Source organism: Protopterus annectens, chromosome 13.part0, assembly GCF_019279795.1.
Source record: "Protopterus annectens isolate FY-2018-M chromosome 13.part0, PAN1.0, whole genome shotgun sequence".
In the NCBI taxonomy this organism is placed as follows: domain Eukaryota; kingdom Metazoa; phylum Chordata; order Ceratodontiformes; family Protopteridae; genus Protopterus; species Protopterus annectens.
In genome coordinates, this window is record NC_056747.1 from 288,745,761 (window position 1) to 288,766,509 (window position 20,749).

A 20,749-nucleotide genomic window follows, 5' to 3' on the forward strand; every position below is an offset into this window, starting at 1 on the left:
GCATAGCTGGCAGGTGAAATGTATCAGAATCAGCCAATTACACAGGCAGCAGCCCAGCCCACCCAAGCACACCACTATAAACTATGCAAAAACCTTTCCTCTGTTTTTTCCCCACAAACTCTACACCACTGGTATACACAAGCAGGGAAATTTTACCTAACAAAAGCAACAAAATGATAGGGGCTACATTAGCTCTCCTAAATCAACATGTGGAAGAGGCTAAGGGTGGTGAGGATGAAAATGCTGATGACCAACCCACAGGGAGGAGAAGGAGAAGTGTGTCCAGACCCAGGGTAACCTACCAGGGACTACATGAGCTGGAGATAGTGGAGTGCTATAGGGTGGACAGGGATCTCCTACAGCAAATTGTTGAGCTGTGCCGGCCACACCTCACACACAGAACTAACGGAGGGGAACCCATCCCAGTGGATACCAAGGTATGTGTAGGCCTAAGAATACTATCCACAGGTACCTTCCAGAGGCCAACTGGGGATATCATGGGGATCTCACAGGCATTAGCATTCAGGGTACTCCACCAGTTCCTGGGTGCTATGTCAGCACATGCCGATGAGCAAGTATATTTCCCCGACTCCCGTGAGGAGTTGGTCAGCAATATGCGTCTCTTCCACCAAATAGCAGAATACCCTGAGGTAGTGGGTTCTATAGACTGCATACACATATGCATCAAAGCACCACCCAATAAGCGGGGTAGGGTCTACATCAACTGTAAGGGCTTCCCCTCCATCAACTGCCAGGTCATGTGCGATGCCCAGGACATTATAATGAATGTGTGTGCTGGCTGCCCTGGAAGCTATCACAACTCCCACGGCTGGCATCTGACGCAGCTGTACCAGAGATTTGCCAGTGGGGACATCCGTTATGGTCATCTAGTGGGGGTGCTGCTTACGGTCTGGAGCTGTGGCTGATGACACCCATCAGAAATGCACACACACCCGAACAAGAACTCCATAATGAGGCACACGCACAGACCAGAATCATAACAGAGCATGTGTTTGGGATGCTCAAGTCACGGTTCTGCTGCCTGGACACATCCAGTGGAGCCTTGCAGTACTCAGCAGCTACATGTACCCAAATTGTCATCGTATGTGCCATGCTACACAATATGATCCTGCGGAAACAGCTGCGGCAGGAACAGCATGGGGCAGGGCCACACATCCACCCATCATTGCCAAGACCTCTACAGGCACAGAGTGACTTGGAGGAGGAACAACCTGAGCCTGCCCCAGTAGGCAGAAGGAGGCATGCCCAGTATGCCCAGGCCCTGGCAAAGAGGCAATGCATAGCACATACACTGACACAGTAGGGACCCAAGGAATGACACCTCTCTCTGACTCGCACATACAGTAAAAGGGATGCCATACATGACACTACCTGTGCTTAACCATGTATAAGGAGTATACTATGTGCATCCGACATAGTCAGCCCTCCAGCACCATCCTCAGTACTGGCACAGCCACAAGGTAAGTCAGTCACCCTACCAATTGCTGAATGGAGTAGTATGTGTTGTTACTTGTATCTATTGTATGGATGTGAGCATGCAAGGGAATCGGGCAGTTGAATGGAATGCCAGCAGATAGTAGACACCTATAGTGGCAGCATGAGATCTGTAACAAATACCAGTGTCACCATAGTAGCCAGTGCTAGACAAGGTGACAAAACTCACTGCAGGAAATATGCTGGGCTGCATGTGTATCCATAGGACACACATGACAGTCAGGAAGACTCGCATACCCAACAACAATCTCAGCCAGCAGGATAGGTGTAGACAAACACAAACCAAGGCTGTGCTAAGGCCTCTGATTGATGGCTATGGGGGATCTACACAGAAAAACTACAACAGGTCAGGCAGTGGGATGTTAGTTCTGATGGGTAAGAAGTCAGAAACTTAAAGGTAGATCAATCAAACCTAAGGCCTGTAGTACACTGATATGCCTCAAGTCAGCATGATAGGTTAGAATACAGAATGAAATGGAGTACTTGCAATACCAGTGCAGTCATAGCAAATGTGTACAAGTGTCAGGTGTGCCCCCTCCCAATATTATGTAGACATGTAGTAAGAGTCAGGTGTGCCCCCCCCCAATGCTATGTAGAAATGTAGTAACAGTCGGGTGTGCCCCCCCCCAATCCTATGTAGAAATGTAGTAACATGTATGTGTAGGTAAAATAATGGAGCACAGATTACCTGAGCTGACCAAGGTAGCAGGATACATTGTAGCATGTGTACAATATGCAGGTCTGTGTGTGTTAGGTTGATGTGTGTTGTATATTGTGTGAGAGTGGTCGGTATGTATGCATGGTGAGGTTTGTCCTGGTGGCCATTGCCCAGTACTGCCGATGACAGGGCCAAGTTCTCACAACTGCAGTGCCAAACATAATGCTTCCCAGCAATAAGCCATAGTAAATATTTGGAAGAAATATGAGTCACCATCTGAAAGATGTACATGGTATGAATGTTGGCCCAGATATACAAGCAGTACACAGGGGGAAGTACCCCAGACAGACAGTGTATAATATGTAACTGTCAATCGGACACACCCTTTGAATTGTACATACAGGTTTGCAGCACATTATTTGGGCTTGTAGTAGGGAATACCGATGTCATCTAGCCAAACACTGGCAGACCACAAAGGTCATCGGAATGAAGTATTGAGAAGCAGCTGATGTCCCTGCACAAGCCAGTATAGGTGGAATGCCCCATGCATATCTGTGAGTCAGATGCAAGTAGTGTACATAGCACACATGCACCCAACTCACCCCACCACCACCCACAGGTACTTCTCCGGTCTTGTCCTTGCTGTTCGGAATGAGTACAATATGACCCCCGCCTGTGTATGGCAATAGTGAAAGAATGCAGCATGCAGAGCAGGTGTCCCATGCAGGTGTGTCCCTAGCTGTAAGCAGCACCCAGCCAGCATCCACACCACTGGATCAATACTGACAGAAAGTATTGGCATGAACACCTTGCACACCTACCCCGTCACCCCAGGGGAATATAGTGTATTGCACTTTGGGACTGTAGGAGTGACAGAATTCGACAGCCTGCTTACAGCTGGCCTGCATCACTACCAAATGGTCTACAGTCCTCTGCCAAAGGCCTGTGTCTCACCCGTACTGCCAATGTATGTTATGTCATGGACTCCCAAATAGCAACATAACACAGTCCACAGAACCCAAATGCAAGGCCATGTGGAAAAATCACAGTAACATGTCCACCATGTTCTACTGCATGAACTGTGGACCAACACCAAATTACTGCTGAGATGACGTGATAACTATAGGGAACATGTCAGATAATGTTTGCATAATGTATGGAAGAGGATAGAATAATAGAGGGGGCAGGTGGGAGCATGGGCGGCATGGAGTGTGTGAAGCCTGAAACTCAGCGTTGTGCACATACTATCCCTGGCTGTAAACAGAGGAATGGGTGGCTCCAAATCTGCTCATAAACCACAAGTCTGAAGGGGTAATGTCCAGAAGTATGACCCCTGCCTCTGGGTAACCTGTGTGAATCTGTACAGCTGTGAGGTATAGCCACAGCAGGATATGGCCATGCTATCACGTCGATGGATGTACAAGCATGGGATCCTCTGCCACCACTGTACCAAGCTGCTGAAACATTTACACAGACCCAGCAGCAAGTGTCTGCAGCTTCCCCCTCCAGAATGGCATGATTGTGCAAAAATATGTAGGCTGCTGACCACAATAGTGGACAAAGCTGCATTCACTTTGTGTTCCCCAGGACATCACTGCAAGCACATATGTATACCTGATAGTACTGGATGACATAAAACATCACAGTGTATAACAGTAAATATGTCTGAATATCTCTGCTAACACCAGGGCCATGTAGCAGAAGCAGCACAGACACAATTACCTACAGTAACCCACTATCCTTGCCCATTTGACCCCATATTGTCAACCGATCTACAGATATCCTGCAGAAACAGTTTGCTAGCTGTAGGTATATAACACAAAAGCCTCAGTACAATCTACCTGGAATGGATTCACACATTCAATACAGAAGGTCATACTGGGCATGCTCCCACACTTAGAGACATGAAGGCCATGTCAGACAACAAAATACTGAAAGGTCACACTGGGCATGCTCACACACTTACAGAAATGAAGCCCATGTCTGGCAACAGTGGACCATACATATCTGACAGTCGCAGATGTTGGTGCATACACTGATCAGTACACACCAGTCATGCTTTGCACACACATTGGATAGGAATACACACACATATCCAAGGACAACACACTATAATAGTCCAAAAGTACACATACATAGATGTGTGGAAGAGAGTGACAGTGACATAGAGCCTCCCAGCATGAGGCCTGTTCCATCCAGCATACATCCACTTGGCTAAAACCACATGCTATGCAAATGTCAATCACCGTAGACATTTGCCTCTGGTATCGCTCATCACTATAGTGTTTGTGGTGCTTGTGCTAACTGTGTAACATGACTGTACAAGTCAGTAGTCATTTAGCAGTTGTATACATGTACCTGTGGAATATAAACCTGTGTGTGCCTGTGTGTTGTTTCTGCCTCTAGATGAATGGGTTATGGCCCATGCACACACACACTGCACTCCCTATTGCCCTACTATGGCAAGCCTGCTGATGTCTTCACCTTGAAATACACCTTTGGGGAAGTAGTAGCCCAATAATCTCTGTGGTGCGTCCTATAACTGCGTAATGCTGTAGTGTGTGATGTACTAATTAGGTAGGAGTTCTACTCCCAGACATGGCAAGTGTGTGTGTGTGTGTGTGTGTGTGTGTGTGTGTGTTTGTCATACATATCCTGTGTGGAGGCGGCTGTGAGTGTGTTGCAACTGGACTCATTGTGGGGCAGGTTTTGCAAATTTCTTATATGGTGGGCCTATTATATGTCACAATGTCCACCTTACAAGGCTAACAGATGTCAAACAGCAGAGAGGCTGGGGTTGACGGTCCATACCCTTACACGTGACATCAAGGCCTGACGAACAATTTAGGCAACCCTTGTTTACCCAGAGAACACTCTCAACCCATGTCTCATACACAAACACACTCGGCTAGGCAACAACCACTTTGTTGGTAGTTCCTTGCATATTGCCCACAGATAGTAACCATGGTGTGATTGCAGCAGGCTACAGAGGGCATGGCACCTTGTCCCATCACTACAATAGGCACATAATTGCATACAGTGCTCCTTCACTATGTTCCCCACTGGATGCCTGCAACAACTGTAGTGCCATCAAATGTAACCCACAAAGGACATACCATGCCTTAAACACATGCCCTGTATGGGCAGATGCCACTGATTCCAGGGAATACCTGTATCATGCTGTCAATGTAGGTGAAGGGTCAACCTGGTGTTCATTGCCAGTTCCCACCACATGAGGCCAGGAATGGCGCATCTGATAACAATCTGTGTACACAACATGCCCCAGACACCCCAGGTACACTTCCACATGTCACAGAACATGCATGTGGGACGTCTGCACATCCCAGACACCATCAATGTCATGGACTATAGAACACATACATGGCAAGCATTGCACAGCACTGGCCACCCACAATAGTAACCCAGATGACTGGATGGTGAATACAGTAGCCACCTGTGTGGGCCAGTCCAGACACTATACCCCTGAGCCACACTACAGACCATTTTCATGTGGCCTGATGTGAAGGTATACCCTTTACCTTGCCTCGTACAGCCTTCTGGCACAGTCAACCACTACACACTTGTGAAGCAATGTACCCATGCATGTCAGTACGTGGCAACCTATATCTGTGTGTGTGTGGAATATAATGATTTTGTCGCCATTTACACTCACTACACCTCCCATTGGCCTACTGAAGAATGCCTTCTAATATCAGACACCTTCACATACACTTTGCCCATATATCATCCTGATAACCCCTGTGGTGCATGTGATACCTGCATATTACTGTATTGTGGCAAATTAGCTAGTTAGGAAGTCTAATCCTGACCCTGCCAACTGTGTTAATGTGTGTGAGTCCCTGAGAGAATGCGGCAGTGTCGACGTTGACACCTGTTCATATGGTCAGGCACGTGTACTACACCTATCTTACCCTCCTATATCACTGTTGCAGATGTCACTCACCATCAGATATACCTCTGAACAGCTTCCCAGCATGTAAGCTCTGTGGCACATGCAATAACTGCATGTGATAGACATGTGATAACAATACATAGGCATGGGTTTGAAACCCCGTACTGGTAAGTGTGTGACACAAACATGCTTAGGTTTTACTCTCCCACCCTCTCCCTGCCTTACTTTGTCTCTGTCTCTTTCACTCACTCTCTGGTGGATGAGGAGAAGTACACCTTCTTTGCTTAGGCAGCAGCTTGAGTTTTGTCAGTGATGCTCATGATCAGCTGATGGCCTCTGCACGAATTGCAGTCCCCCACTAGCTGATTGCATATGGAACAGCTGTGGTAACATTCCCATAGACAATTGCATGGAAACACACTCCTGTACTTAGGAACATCATGTGGGTGTTGGGCCTTTTCATTCACTGTGAGCAGGACCTCATGTCGGTGTTTGGCAAACAGCATCACAAATGGTATGGGCATGTACTTCTAACAACATACACTGTAGAGATAGGCCAACAAACAGGAGGTGGATGTGCCAGACATGACTACAGAATGTAAGTGTTGCTCTTCTGAATTTGGAGTAATGTTGGTTTAATAGGGTTGTGTGGGTATGGTTGGTCTACATGTAGTGTTGCGTTTGAGGAAACTCCCACCTTTAGGGTTATCTGCAGACTGGGCAATGTTTGGAGTATTATGTTACATGTGTTACTCACAAATCACCTATCTTAGAACTGCAGAAGCATAGTCTGAGGATTGCAGTCGGTACATGGTGACAGCCATGAGTGTTACTGACTTCATATCCCTCACAGGACATATGTCACAACAAACCCTGTTGTAACAGTAAATCACAGCAACATGCCAATATTGGCCCAGTATTTGTAGCTCCAGCCACAAGTCTGTCAACCTTTGTACATATGTCATGCAGTAAGAGGTGCATATGTTCTGTACACAATCATTTATTGACATCATACCTGATAAAAAAAAAAGTCAGATATCAGACTGCTAGACATGTTATGTATAGTAGGGGTTATTTCTGAGGATATAACCTGGGCATTCTGCGGTTGTGTGTACAGTAGTTGGGTCTGTGTACTTATGGTGATTGTCGACAGTATGTGTTTTTTGAATATGTGCCTTGGCCTGCGTACAGACTGTGGTAGATGTCATTGTTCTTGGTCCTGTTCTATCTGATGTTAAATGCTGCTCCAGTGTATGGTACCCTATCGGCTCACATGTTTGTAGGGCCAAACACACACGTGTCCCATACCACAGACAGGCATTGGACCACACTGTGTCGTGACCCAGTTTATGTAGGGTTATTGTGTGAGTGGCACATATGAGGATGGTGTTGATCAGACAGTCCATATAGTGTCATATTAAGGTTGCGTACTGTATGTGGCTGTGGGTGTGTTCACATTGGTTGTGAGTATGCCCTTTCACACAGGTGTCTGTTACTCTGTGCTGTGACATGCCTGTGGAGCCTGCTATATTTGCAGGTACATGTGTTTTCCCTCGATACAAGATGTAGGCCAGTGTTGTGGCAGTCTGCCTGTAGTTTGCACAGTGCTTTGTTACATGCCTAGCAGCTTAGTGTAATTACCCAGTGTGATGTTATGTCCAGATATTTGCAAGACATACTGCTGCTAGGCCACCATAACTGTTGTGTATTTCTGACAAAGCAGAGGGATTCTGTACAGATGTATTTCACTAACTATTGGATAGTATATGGCCATGTGGTGCACCACCAGTTATGTGTCAGGATAGACAGGCGTGTGTGAATGCATAAACTGTGTGGGCATATGTAGTCCAGTATTTATGTGATATACCCATGTACATGGCTGTTAACATCCACATTGTCAGGCTTGGTCCACGTGTCTCGCACGAAGGGGATCTGTGTATACCTCTGGACTGACCAGAGAGTGCCAGACTGTCCACATATATTGGTCATATCTCTGCTTTAGTCCACAGGATCATTACTGTGCTAGCAGTGGTACTGTACTATTATGTCCTTAGGATGTCTGTCAGTAACAGATAGTGTACATGTTAATAGCAGATGCGACCTCCCACACACAATGTCTGTTAAGACTACCCCTGTTACAGTAGCAACAGTCTACATATATACCTGCAATACATACATGACATCCCCTTGCACTAAGAGGTTGAGACTGTTGTTGCTGAGGTAAGACTCCACTCCATTTTCTGGACATATGATAAATGTGTGTGTGTGTGTGTGTGTGTGTGGATATATATATATATATATATATATATATATATATATATATATATATATATTTCTATATAGATATGCAGATATATATATATATATATATATATATATATATATATATATATATATAAATATACATCTACATACATATATATATTTCTATATAGATATGCAGATATATATATATATATATATATATATATATATATATAAATATACAAATATACATCTACATACATATATATATATATATATATATATATATATATATAAAAAACGCACACACACACACGTATATATATTCATGTATACAGCTATATATGTCTACACATATATATATATATATATATATATATATATATATATATATATACACACACACACATATAGTTATGGATATATACATATGTATTGACATAGGTATATCTGTACATATATGATGTGCATATATATATATATATATATATATATATATATATATATATATATATACACATACATACGTATATAATACACACACACACATATTTTATTTATATATATATATATATATATATATATAAAATACACAGAGATATCTATAAATGGCCATATATATGATGCACTATACAGATGTGTATAAATACATATATATGAATATATGTGTATGTACATGTAGACATATATCTACGTATGTGTATGTATATATCCATATCCTTGTCATGTGTAAACATTACTGTTGTGTATACCTTCCCAGATGTCACACCGTATGTATCTGATATCTGTATATTTAGATATAACAGCATATGTGATGAAACAGTAATATCACTAACCTGTACTATACAATTATAGAAGTCACAGCGATTGTTCAATACTATTCAGTATGTCTACTGACAGATGTATTGGATAAACAAAAACTGTCTTCACAGCTGTCATGGCGTAGTGATTAACTGTTGTGACTGTAGTGTACAGGATCCTGGGTTCAAGAACTGCACGGGCTGTTTATTTTGTTGCGGGGCAAAACAAGGGCCGTTGGATACAGAGTGATTAAGGCATTTTAAGCAGTTGTAGGCAGGTTTGAGTGAAGGTAAGCACTGCCAACGTCCGGTTACAGTTTCTTATACCGATTTAGCTTCTCAGTTGCTTAACCTGTGTAGGCATTGCTTACCCCCACGCAAACAGGCTTAAACCCGCTTACTGCTGCTTAAAAGTGCTTACTCCCGCTCTAATCTCTTTAAAAGAAATGAAAAAAGGTTCATAGGAAAGTGGTGAAAAAGGGGCACAAAGAGAGAAAGACAGTAGGGAAAATAGCTAGGGATGTGCAGGACGGGTGTAGGGAAGATCCATAGCTGCCCATTTCTTCTACAGCAACAGCTGTGCATATACACTGAATTTGGAGATAGATTTGGACACTCAAACCCCTGAGAGAGGGGTGAGGACAACAGTAATATGTTGTGAATCCAGTTAGATCATATCACATGTGTCCAGTGGACATGTGTGCGAAATGGACAGCTATGTATGGGACAAGATTTTTTTTTGGGAACAGATTGCCCTTTATTTTTCTTCAAGTGAGAGTGGAATGTTGGGGAGGGATATTGGGTATATTTGGGGAGATAGGTTGGGTAGGATAACAGACAAGACAGCATACAGGGGAGGTATATGACACACGGGGGGTAAACACCTTGATGGGGAGGGGTGTGTGGAAATTGGAAGCCCATGAGCCCCCAAGTAGAAACAGTGGGACTGAGATCCGCACCCTTGGGCAGTCAAAGGTGTGTCTGCTGGGGACTGAGTAGGAGGGCCAGGCCGACCCTCTAGTTGTGACACGCGGCCCTCAAGCTGACATAGCAGATATCCAAACTCCCTGCTGAGCTCGCTACACACCATGCCCTGGACCTGGTGACGGGTGACAGTGTCCTGTCCGTGGTTGCTCCCGGGGGGGTGAGCCCTATCCCCTGAGGCGGTTGTACCCGAAGGTGGTGCAGGACCAGTGGACAAGGAGATCCCAGGGTGGGCCCTAGATATGCTGGTGCCTGGTGCCATGGCCAGCCGAGGTGGGACAGGTGGGTCCACTGGGACCGCCCTTCCCAAATGTGCTATGGTGTTTCAATTTTACAACATATGTGGGTTAGTAATAGTCAACACATTCCAGTATTAGGTAAAACAGCATGAATAAATATTCCCATTAACCCAAAACACCAGATAATGGAACAGTTGCATAGCAAACAGAACACATGCATATATGGAACCACAGTGGCCTTTACAACAGCAAGCAGGTACATTGATGGCAGCATGCCACCAATGTGGGAGTATTTCAACATGGCACATGCATAGAAACAAATTTAAATATTTATCAAACAATAGGGCATATGTGTCAGCAGTAGATTTAGTGCAGCACATACCTATTGAGTTGTGTATTTAGTTTATTGTTGCAGATATACTGGGGGGAGAGAAAGATGTCAATTAATAACTAGTAAATTCCTGTAGTTCTCATTACTTTCCTAGTCAGTGATCTGTACCTTACAGGTATTAGTACACTATCCTATGGCCTTAGTTTGGACAGTGGTATAGATGTTGACCGCTGTATCCATTTACTGAGTTTTACCTGCAGTATACACCTCTTACCTGGTATACCTGTAGAGGTATTGTTTGTTAACACTACCTAACTGTTTCTACACATATTCCCAGATTCCAGGTTGATGTTATGCACATACCTGTCCATCTCTTATTGCACACACTCTGAGCATGTCTTCACCACATGCAGTTGAACCGGGAGTATATTTTGACTATTGCCCTCTTAAACCTTTGGTGAATTGTAAAACTACAGGTTTGTTTTCATTGACCTTTTCCACATATGTACAGGCCTGGTAGTCAGTTATATGACATGAAATGCTGCCTACATGTTGGAGATTAGCACATTGATATGCCAAGGGGACAGGGTAACAGCCGGCAGATATGGGCCGATTAACTGGACATTCTGGACAATTCTGTACACTTGTAGGGTATGATTTTGCATACAACTTACTACCACGCCCAGGGATTCGAACCATGGCTGTGTCTGCTAAAAGTAAAACATTGTCCATCACAGTTGTGTGCTTTATAGATATTGCTGTGTATCTCATCTCTGATTTCTGTCTGTAATTCTCCTGTGGTTTTACAATCTGACTTTGTAATTACAACACTCTTGTACAGGATTTCCTAGACAATTATATTATGTAGCACAGTGTGCGTGACACTGATGAGTAATTATTATTCAGAGCAACTGCAACCCTAACAATGCCATACAATACCAGAGTAAACAGTACCAGTACAGGATATCAATCTTTTATTTCTAGACACAGTTTTCATAGCTGACAGACCTGTGTGGGGGCAATGTTTGTTAGCACTACCTGAATGTTGCCACACATATTACCATATTCCACATTAATATTATGCACATACCACTCACTCTGTTACTTCACACACTCTGGTCACAGCTTGACAACATGGGGATGGAGATGGGACATACTTGGCTTATTACTCACATAACATTTTGGGGAGTTGCTAGAGTGGCAGGTTTGTTCTTATAGATGTCTGACAATCAGTTGTATTTCTTATTTGCTGCCTAAACATCTGGGATCATCCCACTGATTTGCCAGGGGGACAGGGTGACAGGCAGCAGGTATGGGCTAATGTACTGGACTTTCTGGACATGCCTGTACAGTTGTGGGGTATGATTCTGCATACAGCCTACTACCACTCCCAGGATTCGAACCATGGCTGTGTGCGCTAAAAATACAACAGTTCACATGTCAGTTGAGTGTGCTATTTGGATTATGTTGTCTGTCTTTTCACTGTTTTCTGTCCAAAGCTCACTCAGTTGTACTATATGACCTCTTGTGATTACAGCAGTCATATACAGACATTCCTACACATTTTATTTATGTAACATGGTGTGGGTAACGGTGCTTAATATAACAGTACTATTAAGAGATTGCAACTCTACATTACCATATGATACCAGAGTAAACACATGCAGTCCAGCAGTTAGACCTTAATTGTCAGGCTATTATGCTTTTATTTACATACAACCTGTATGAGACTCTTCCTGCCATATTCTCTGGTGTATGCAGTACATGCCTTAAAGAATACAGGTTTTATACAGGCGATTAACTTACTACTACTTTTATATTTATTTAATATGACAGTACATGCAAGAGTATTACTAACCTGCCTCGCATCGCAGCCACTGCAATCTACAGGCATGGGCTTCCAGGTTCGCAGCCCGCTCATCTGCCACTGTGAAAGATATAAGAGGAATATTTAGCCATACCTGTCCATAATATACGTGAGCTGACAATTATTAAACAGGTAGTGGACTGATACTTACACATGGCTGGGACATCCCTCGTCCTCCTAGCCTCTTGGATCCACTGATCCAAGTGATCCCCCTTTCTCCTCTTCAGGTCGGCATAATGATGCCTGACCTGCTCACCAGTTCGGGGTATGCCAGTGGCCTTGGTGAGGTTATGGGTGAGACAGTCCCAGGCTTCCACTTTGTATTGGGAACCCCAGTGCTGGCCCTGCAGCAGTCTCTGGTCATGGTCTTTCCCAAGGAGTCCTGCCATGACTCTGGACTCCTGGATGCCCCAGCGCTGCGCCCGAAAGTGCACACCCTCTCCCATTCCAGTCATAGTGCCTACAGGAGGAAGTTGCAACCAGTTATGAGATGTAGTCCCGCCTGTTGGGTTTAAATAGGGCAGATTTCCCACACTTTGCTGTGATTGGGCGGTTTTGAAAATGCTAAGCTATGGGCAAACCTGCTTACCTAAGGTTGGCATTGCTTTAAGGGGTATGCCAATGGGCAAACTGAGTTAGCTGGCCTATACATTGCTTACACCTAGTAAGCTGGGCTGTGCAATGCTTAGAGTTGCTTAATTTTTAATTTGCATACTGTTTGCTTTTTGGCATTGATTTATTATTTATTATGTGTTTATATATGTGTATGGTATCCATGATTCATGTGTACATACATTATATGGAGTCCTTGTGTTTATTAGGGGATTTCAACACTTTATTACAATGACACCTCATATATGGGCTTAATGCAGTACTCCAGTTATGTAGTAGGTTATACAACATAAAACTGTATATAGATTCCTTTCACATGTTCAGTTTGATTTTCCTATAGTGAGGATCTGTTTGGTGATACCTCAATCGTATGTATTGCTGTGATGGCTTAGTGGTTAACTATTGTGACTGTAGTGTACAGGGTCCTGGGTTCAAGACCTGCAAAGGCTGTTATTTTGTTTCTGGCCAGAACAACAGCCGTTGCATACAGAGTGATTAAGGCACGTTTAAGCAATTATAAGCGGGTTTGTGCGAAGGTAGGTAATGCTAACCTCCGGCTAAATATGCTTAAAGAGAGTTAGCTTCAATATTGCTTAATCTGTGTGCGCATTGCTTACCTCCACACAAACAGGCTTAAACCTGCTTACTACTGCTTATATATGCTTACTCTTGCTTAATAGTGCTTACTCCCGCTTACCCCCGCACTAATTTAGACTAATGTAAAATGGTTCTTGGGAAGGTGGTGGATTTGGAAACTGTATGGATTTATCATTCATTACACATTGTACCTTTGATTTGTATCTCTGATTCATGTGTACTTATACTGTTTGGGGCACTTGTGATTATCTGTGGACTTTACAACATTATGACAATGATACCTCACACCTGCATTTAATGTAGTACTCCAGTTCACAAATATATGTTATTTAGTAGGTTATCCAACATAAAATATTGTTCATAAAGTGATTTGACATGGAAAATGGAATGTACTGGAGTGAGACTCAAACCAGGAATGACTGCTCATAAGGTGAATGCTCTGCCCACTACACTATTGCAGTACTGCTTCATTTGCATATATCTTGATTTTTATCCTCTTGTGCCATTTAAGCTGCAATACACGTAGCTAAGAAATGGGCAAACCCGTGCACCTACGGTTACATTTTATCTGTTTTCTAAAAGAAAATAGCTTGTATATATTTTATAGTTTAACTATTGCTCTTATAAACTTGGAGGGATGTTGCTGGAAGTATGCGGACACCTATGAGCAGTCTCGCTCATTCTTATTGCTAAGCTGCTGTTCTTGCTTGAAGGTGCATGTATATTCTAAGAGCTCTGCTCTGACATGCCCCCTGCACTCGTACATGCTTTGTGTCCGTTTAGGAGCTCAGGCAACACGCCTTCATTACTATGCATGGCTCGCTGCCGTCCTGCTCCTAAACGGCCGCTTCCGTGCAGGACTAAGCTAGTCCTGCACGGAAGTATAGTGAATCCAGGGGATATTTTGAACACCTTTATTTTCTGTTTACATGCCTGAGATTATGCTGCTCTTATGATATTGTCTGTTTCTCCTGCTTTTTCCTTCTGAATTTGCCTGATTTTCTAATACAGTTTTGGTAATCCTGACATTCATTGATCAAGAACATACCTCTCAACCTGGAAACATCAAAAATCTGGACAAAGGCCCATGAAAAGTAGGTAGAACTGGCCAGAATTTGGGAAGTTGATTAATATAAAATTTGCGTACATAATCATGTAACCCCAACCACTCTGATGGAATTGTGGGATACCAATATGAAAATTGAAGTCACTAAATAATAAATAATGGCAGACATTTGAATTTCAGACTTCATATCCCTCAGAAAATACATAATAATGCAAAAGTTGTTATTCTAGCAACTGTCTGAGTTAACAGGAGCAATATTTAAAATCTGTCCCTATTTTTGGGCCTTTGTCCCACCATTTGGCTTTGTCCAGGTTTCTGTCTTTGAGAGATTGAGAGCATGAAGAGCATGAAGTAAGCATCTAGTCCTGCACTTTTGTCACATGAATATAATATAATGGATGATGAAATACATACACCACAACTTCAGAACTATACCTTCAATGGTGAAACCTACCCCATGGGTAACCTTGTTAAGCCTGAGTGTCAAATATTCTGCAACAGCAGCCTAGCCCTAAATGAGATTGTTATAACATTAATGGTAACACTTTATGCAGATGAAAAATTAAGAAAAACTTTCTGCATTCCTTTAAGATGCACCTCCCCGTTGTTTTTAATTTCTTATCTGGTCGCACTGTTGCTGTCATTGTTAATGATTAGATAAGCATGCCACATCCTTTTTCACCTAGTGTTACTTTATACAACACAAAGTTATTTAAAAAGGTTTAAGATTTTTTTTTATCTGAAATCTTACTTTGGACCCTGCCTCTACTTTTTCTGCTGGTTTACCGAACTCATTCAGTCACTGTTTTGATCCCATCAGCTTTTCTCCTGCTTGCCCCGCTCGGGTCATGACAGAAAGGGGTCAGTCCAAGTAGTCAGTTTCTAAGTAAGTAAAGGAACAGCTGAAAGCCAGTGGAAATGCCCTAACTAACCATGTAAAATATGACGTTACAACAAGGAGGAACTACCAAGAACCTCTTGACACCCTTTAGCCCGTTGATTTACTTCTGGAGCAGCTTGTTGCAGTCTGCCTTTATCTTCCCCAGCTCAGTCTGTAGTCTAGCCAGCTTGCCTGCAGTATCATCCACGGAATGTGGAGCATCAGCCAACTCCATCTCGTACAAGGACTTGAGGTTGGTCATTCCGAAATGAGTACCTCCTCACGCTTAGTGATTTGCACCTACAGCACTTAGTTCTCAGACTCCATACTACGCACCTTCTCAATGTAAATGGTGAGCCATTCATTAAGCTGCTACATTTCCTTCATTTCCTGCAGCCAGGAGATATTCGTGGGACTGAAAGGCATGCCAGAAGTACTGTTTTAGTGGCTTGTTCACTGTCCAACTGGTGTGGAAGTCGCCACTGCCCAAAATGATAACTGGACCAAACAAGAGCAAAAGATTTTAATTCTGCAAACAGGTAAATTACAGTACGCAGAATGCAGTACTGTAGTATCAAAACAATGGAGACACTGTTAATAGAATAGCTACAGAGGGAGCAAAAATAGGAAAACCCGTTCTCTTCAAATAGGTGTTCTTCAAGAGGAAGAAAAATCATATAAAAATGAGCAGGTAATTAAAAAAACACAGTCCATAGAAAAAAAACTGAAAGCACTCACACACTTTAACAGTCCTCAGTAGGAGGCTGAGTTGCTCTAATGCAGTGGTATGCAAACAGAAGTGCAACGTCATGGATTGCATCCTACCTGAACTTGAGAAATAACACCTTTACAGGCAGTCAGGGGTCAGGCACAGTCTCACAACGCTGACATTATCACCCATGCCCCTGCATGTTGATGACATTGTGGGACATGCTGGCGATGTGAGATCACATCAGCATTAGTGAAAAAATTGTAAATAAAAAAAAAACGTGATTTGAAGGAGCCACTCTGGAATTTGTGGCACCCCATTATTTTAGCCTTAAAACTGGGACATTCTGAGGAATTCAGTATGGTTGAGAGTTATGATCAAGAAATGGAAGCAGTACAAGTGAAGAAGAGCAAGTGGTTTAAAAGATCAGAACAATCAGAAATGTTAGAACTGAAGTGACTGGGCAGGGAAGAATATGAACAAGCCGCTGATGCCAGCTTGCCCCTTCTGAGGAGGGAGGAAGGCAGCTTAGCTCACTGCATTGAAAACACCTGCAGGAAGGTTGGTGTACCACCAGAGGATAAAAGCCTTAATGTGCCTGTGCCGCAAGTATTGTGTCACTTGGTCAGGAGGTTGTGCATGTACAAAAGCAAGCATGTCCCTCATGAGACTGCTATGACTGTTCACAGGCTGCTGAGGGGCTGAGGATAGGACAGTTCACAATACCTGTAGATTGGCCTGTTTTCTAACACTAGATTTCTCTCCTCCAATGGTAGACCATTAGTCTCGGGGGTGGGGCTCTTCCCACAATGGAGAGAGGCAAATGTGTCCATTGGAAGCAAGAAGAGGAGACATTGGGCTGATCCTGTGGACATAAAAAAAAAAAAAGGAAAGAAAGAAAAGGGATGTTACATTCTTCCTTCCTGCTGTTGATGCAGGCAGCTGAAAGCATGAGTGTTCGAGAGGGCTGGCAGTGTAAAAGTGATTGCTGGATGGGTTACTGTAAGTAAGCATACTGGGCTGTCTTTCTACCTGTCCCTCAGTAATCCCTCCTGACCTAATAGACAGTGCATGCTGGTATTGTATGATTTATTCATAGATTTGAGCATGTCTTGTTTTCACATGTACTTGATCACAAGTTCCTGGTCATTTTATGGTCAGTGATGCACTTTATTCTATTGATCGAAATTGACCATTATGCTTATGGTGCAAAACTGACTTAATGGGTTTGTAGTTTGGTATTGTAACGTATTGTGTTAAATAAATGAGATTTTTTTTTCTGAAGTGTGAGATGAGTTGCATTCATCCTACGTTTGGTAGCATGATTAAACACAGAACTAAAATCGTGTAGTATTTTTAATCACTTTTCTGTATATTTCAGAGGATTAGACATTCCAACAGTCCAAGTTGTCATAAATCACAACACTCCAGGTCTCCCAAAGATTTATATCCATCGTGTTGGAAGAACAGCACGAGCAGGTAAGTCACAAAATTATTTAATTAAGAGGCACATTCATTCTCACTTTTTGCTTACAGGTTCATATTTCCTCTGAAATTTCAGTTAACGGCTTTCAATCCAATACTGATAGACCTAAACAGCAGCTAGTCAAATGGCATCAGAAAGCAATAGAACTGTTTGGAAGGACAGGTATTCTTGCAGAGGATGCAGCTGCTTTGAAACGGACTCCCTGTCTGTATAAAACAAAGCCATATGTCCATATTCAAGTGCAACTTGGATCTATGGATGCTTAATAGAAAATGTTAACCCAGGACTGCCCCCCTGAAGTGATAATGGACAAATACCATGCCTAAATGCTTTATCCCATGCATGGGTTACCTCAAATTATTTATGGTATGATCCCATGTATTCTCACGTGAGGTAATATATAATTATCGCCCATGGAATGGGTAAGTCCATTCTAACACCAAAAGGGATATGTTAATTGAGCACCCAAAGGAAAATTGACTAGATTTGAAATGGCCCACAGGGGAAGCTAGCCTAGTATTTGCCTATGAACCTATAACTTTTTTTTTCTCCTCCTGTTGATATTGGTCACTGGCATGACAGCAGGGCATTGTTCTACTCTGGTGATCTAGATTCAGCAAGTGAGCTTTAGAGTTAGGGGCAAATTAAGGGAATGACATTGAGTAATCTTTGACCCACACTATTGTGTGATGCGTGTGTGTGATGCATGTGTGTGTGATGCGTGTGTGTGATGCGTGTCTGTGTGTGATGCTTGTGTGTGTTCTAACTGCTGCATGGGCTGACCCAAACAGAATCTTGGAGGTACTATGTCCTGCAGAAATCCCCTTTGTGTGTCTTTCTTGGAATTTTCTACGAATTTGGGCTTGTGTGGAAGCAGGTACTTTCCAGACCGCTGTTTGACATTGCACAAAGGGGCTGAATGTTGGAATAGGGTCTCGGACGACTGCTAATATCCTCATAGCTGCTGACTACAAGTGAGGTCTTGCAGAGATACTCAGCATCTTGTCAGAAGGAGATGGTAAAGATACTTTAGTAATAGACTAAATGTGAGGGGCTGAGCTTGAAGGAGGAAAACTAGCAATATGTTTTTAAAATGGTTGACATTTTTTCTTAGCATGTATGTTAACCTTTCCTTATGTATTCACTGTTTTATTTGTCATCTAAATGTAGACATGCACCTTTATCTTTTATTTTTGCAGGGCGCAATGGGATTGCGATAACCCTTGTAACACAATATGATATTCATCTTGTCCATGCCATTGAGGAACAAATCAGTAAGTGCTATGAATGACTGTTACAACTGGTTGAATGGGTAGAATTAATTTGTAGTAAAGAGAAAAGGCATTGTGCTAATATGCTTTGTTTCCATGCATTAGATAGGATTGATCTGTGTATAATTTTTGCTTAGGGGGAATTATGCCTTTGCTTACCTGGAAAAGTGGACCACTACAGCCCTTTTCCAGTCTTGACCTAGTTACAAAATATATATAATCATAATGTGAACAGAGTGAAGTAGAACACCAACAGTATCAAACCAAATTAGAATACACATTTAGCAAATAAACTAATGCATAATACTGTTGTGTACAAACTGTTAATTTCAGTCGCTGAGAGTCTTAGAATACAATATTTGCAGATTACAATAATGACTCTTTTGTGAGCATCAGTAAATAATATAAATAGATGTGTATGGCAGCAGTGGGACAGAAGGTAATTTTGTTGCCATGCAGGTCTAATTTATGCAATTCATCTCTTATTAGAGTGCAGTGTTTAATGGGCACCCTGCGTTTCTCTGCTTTCGTCTTGCATCCCAAGGTATGTCACTAGGTGAATTGCTGGTCATCTAAATTACCTATACGTATGCATATGGTATATAAGTGAGAATTGTACATGTGTCCTGCAGTGAACTAGCTTCCCATCCTGGTGTGGTTATCTGCTTTCACCTCATTACTAGTCAAGAAAGACTCCAGCTTCCTACCTGTCAGTTATCTGAAAAAGACATACAAAGGTACAGTGGTATAGCAGTGTGGAAGAAGGCTGCATGTAAGTATTAGTGGAAAGCTTATCATGTGCAGTTCTACGCACTCATACTTTGCCTGTTGAGCATGTACATGCTGGCAGAATATTGTTGGTTTGGTTGAGAACAGGAGCATACGCCCTGTTCTGTGAAATTATGTGCACTTGAATTTCAGAAGGACCTGTCTTGTATTGTTCATTTCCTTCCACTGATGCTTCTTCATATAACCACATAAATGAACAGTAGCCTTCTGCTTCATACATGGATACAGTGAGAGGCTGTTCCACTGTCACCTCTCATCTACCACTGATTCTGCAGTTGTCCTCATGGTTAGGGCCTGGTTCTCAGTGGAACACACATATGGCACTGTTACACCAGTTTCTGAGAGAGCTGCATGTTTCAAACACAGAGTGCACCCTTAAGATTACTTTGCTGTTTTTGCTTCAGGTATAGGCTGTTTCTCAACACATCACTCCAGAGCTCCACTTTTGTGTGTCACTCTGCTACATCCGGATTCCTTACCAACAAATTAAATCTGCTAGAATGCAGAGAATGTCATGCATGTGCAGTCTCTTTTACTGGTCCACTTGGTAGGCCTGCAATTGTTCCTTATTCTTTCTCTTCATAGTAGATCCTTTCTGACTGTGTGCTGTCAAGATATTCCTTTCCAGTGTAATCAGTGCAAATTGTAAGAGTTTGTTGTATGTGGCCTGGTCGGCGACCTCATCAGATCCAAACATAGTGCAACTTTTAAAACATTAGGAGAAGTCTAAGATGACTTCCCTGCTTAATTTAGCAAAACCATGTCAGTGTCAGGTGGGAGTGGAAATC

At 42.7% G+C, this 20,749-nt stretch overlaps 1 protein-coding gene across 1 annotated transcript in view; it reads left to right on the forward strand.

Moving 5' to 3' along the window:
* DDX49 (DEAD-box helicase 49) overlaps positions 1-20,749 on the forward strand; it is a 341,216-nt gene that overhangs the window by 184,536 nt on the left and 135,931 nt on the right. The window contains exons 9-10 of the mRNA XM_044053852.1: positions 17,797-17,894; positions 19,101-19,175. Coding sequence (XP_043909787.1) covers positions 17,797-17,894; positions 19,101-19,175 — 173 coding nt within the window. The remainder of the gene's footprint in view (positions 1-17,796; positions 17,895-19,100; positions 19,176-20,749) is intronic.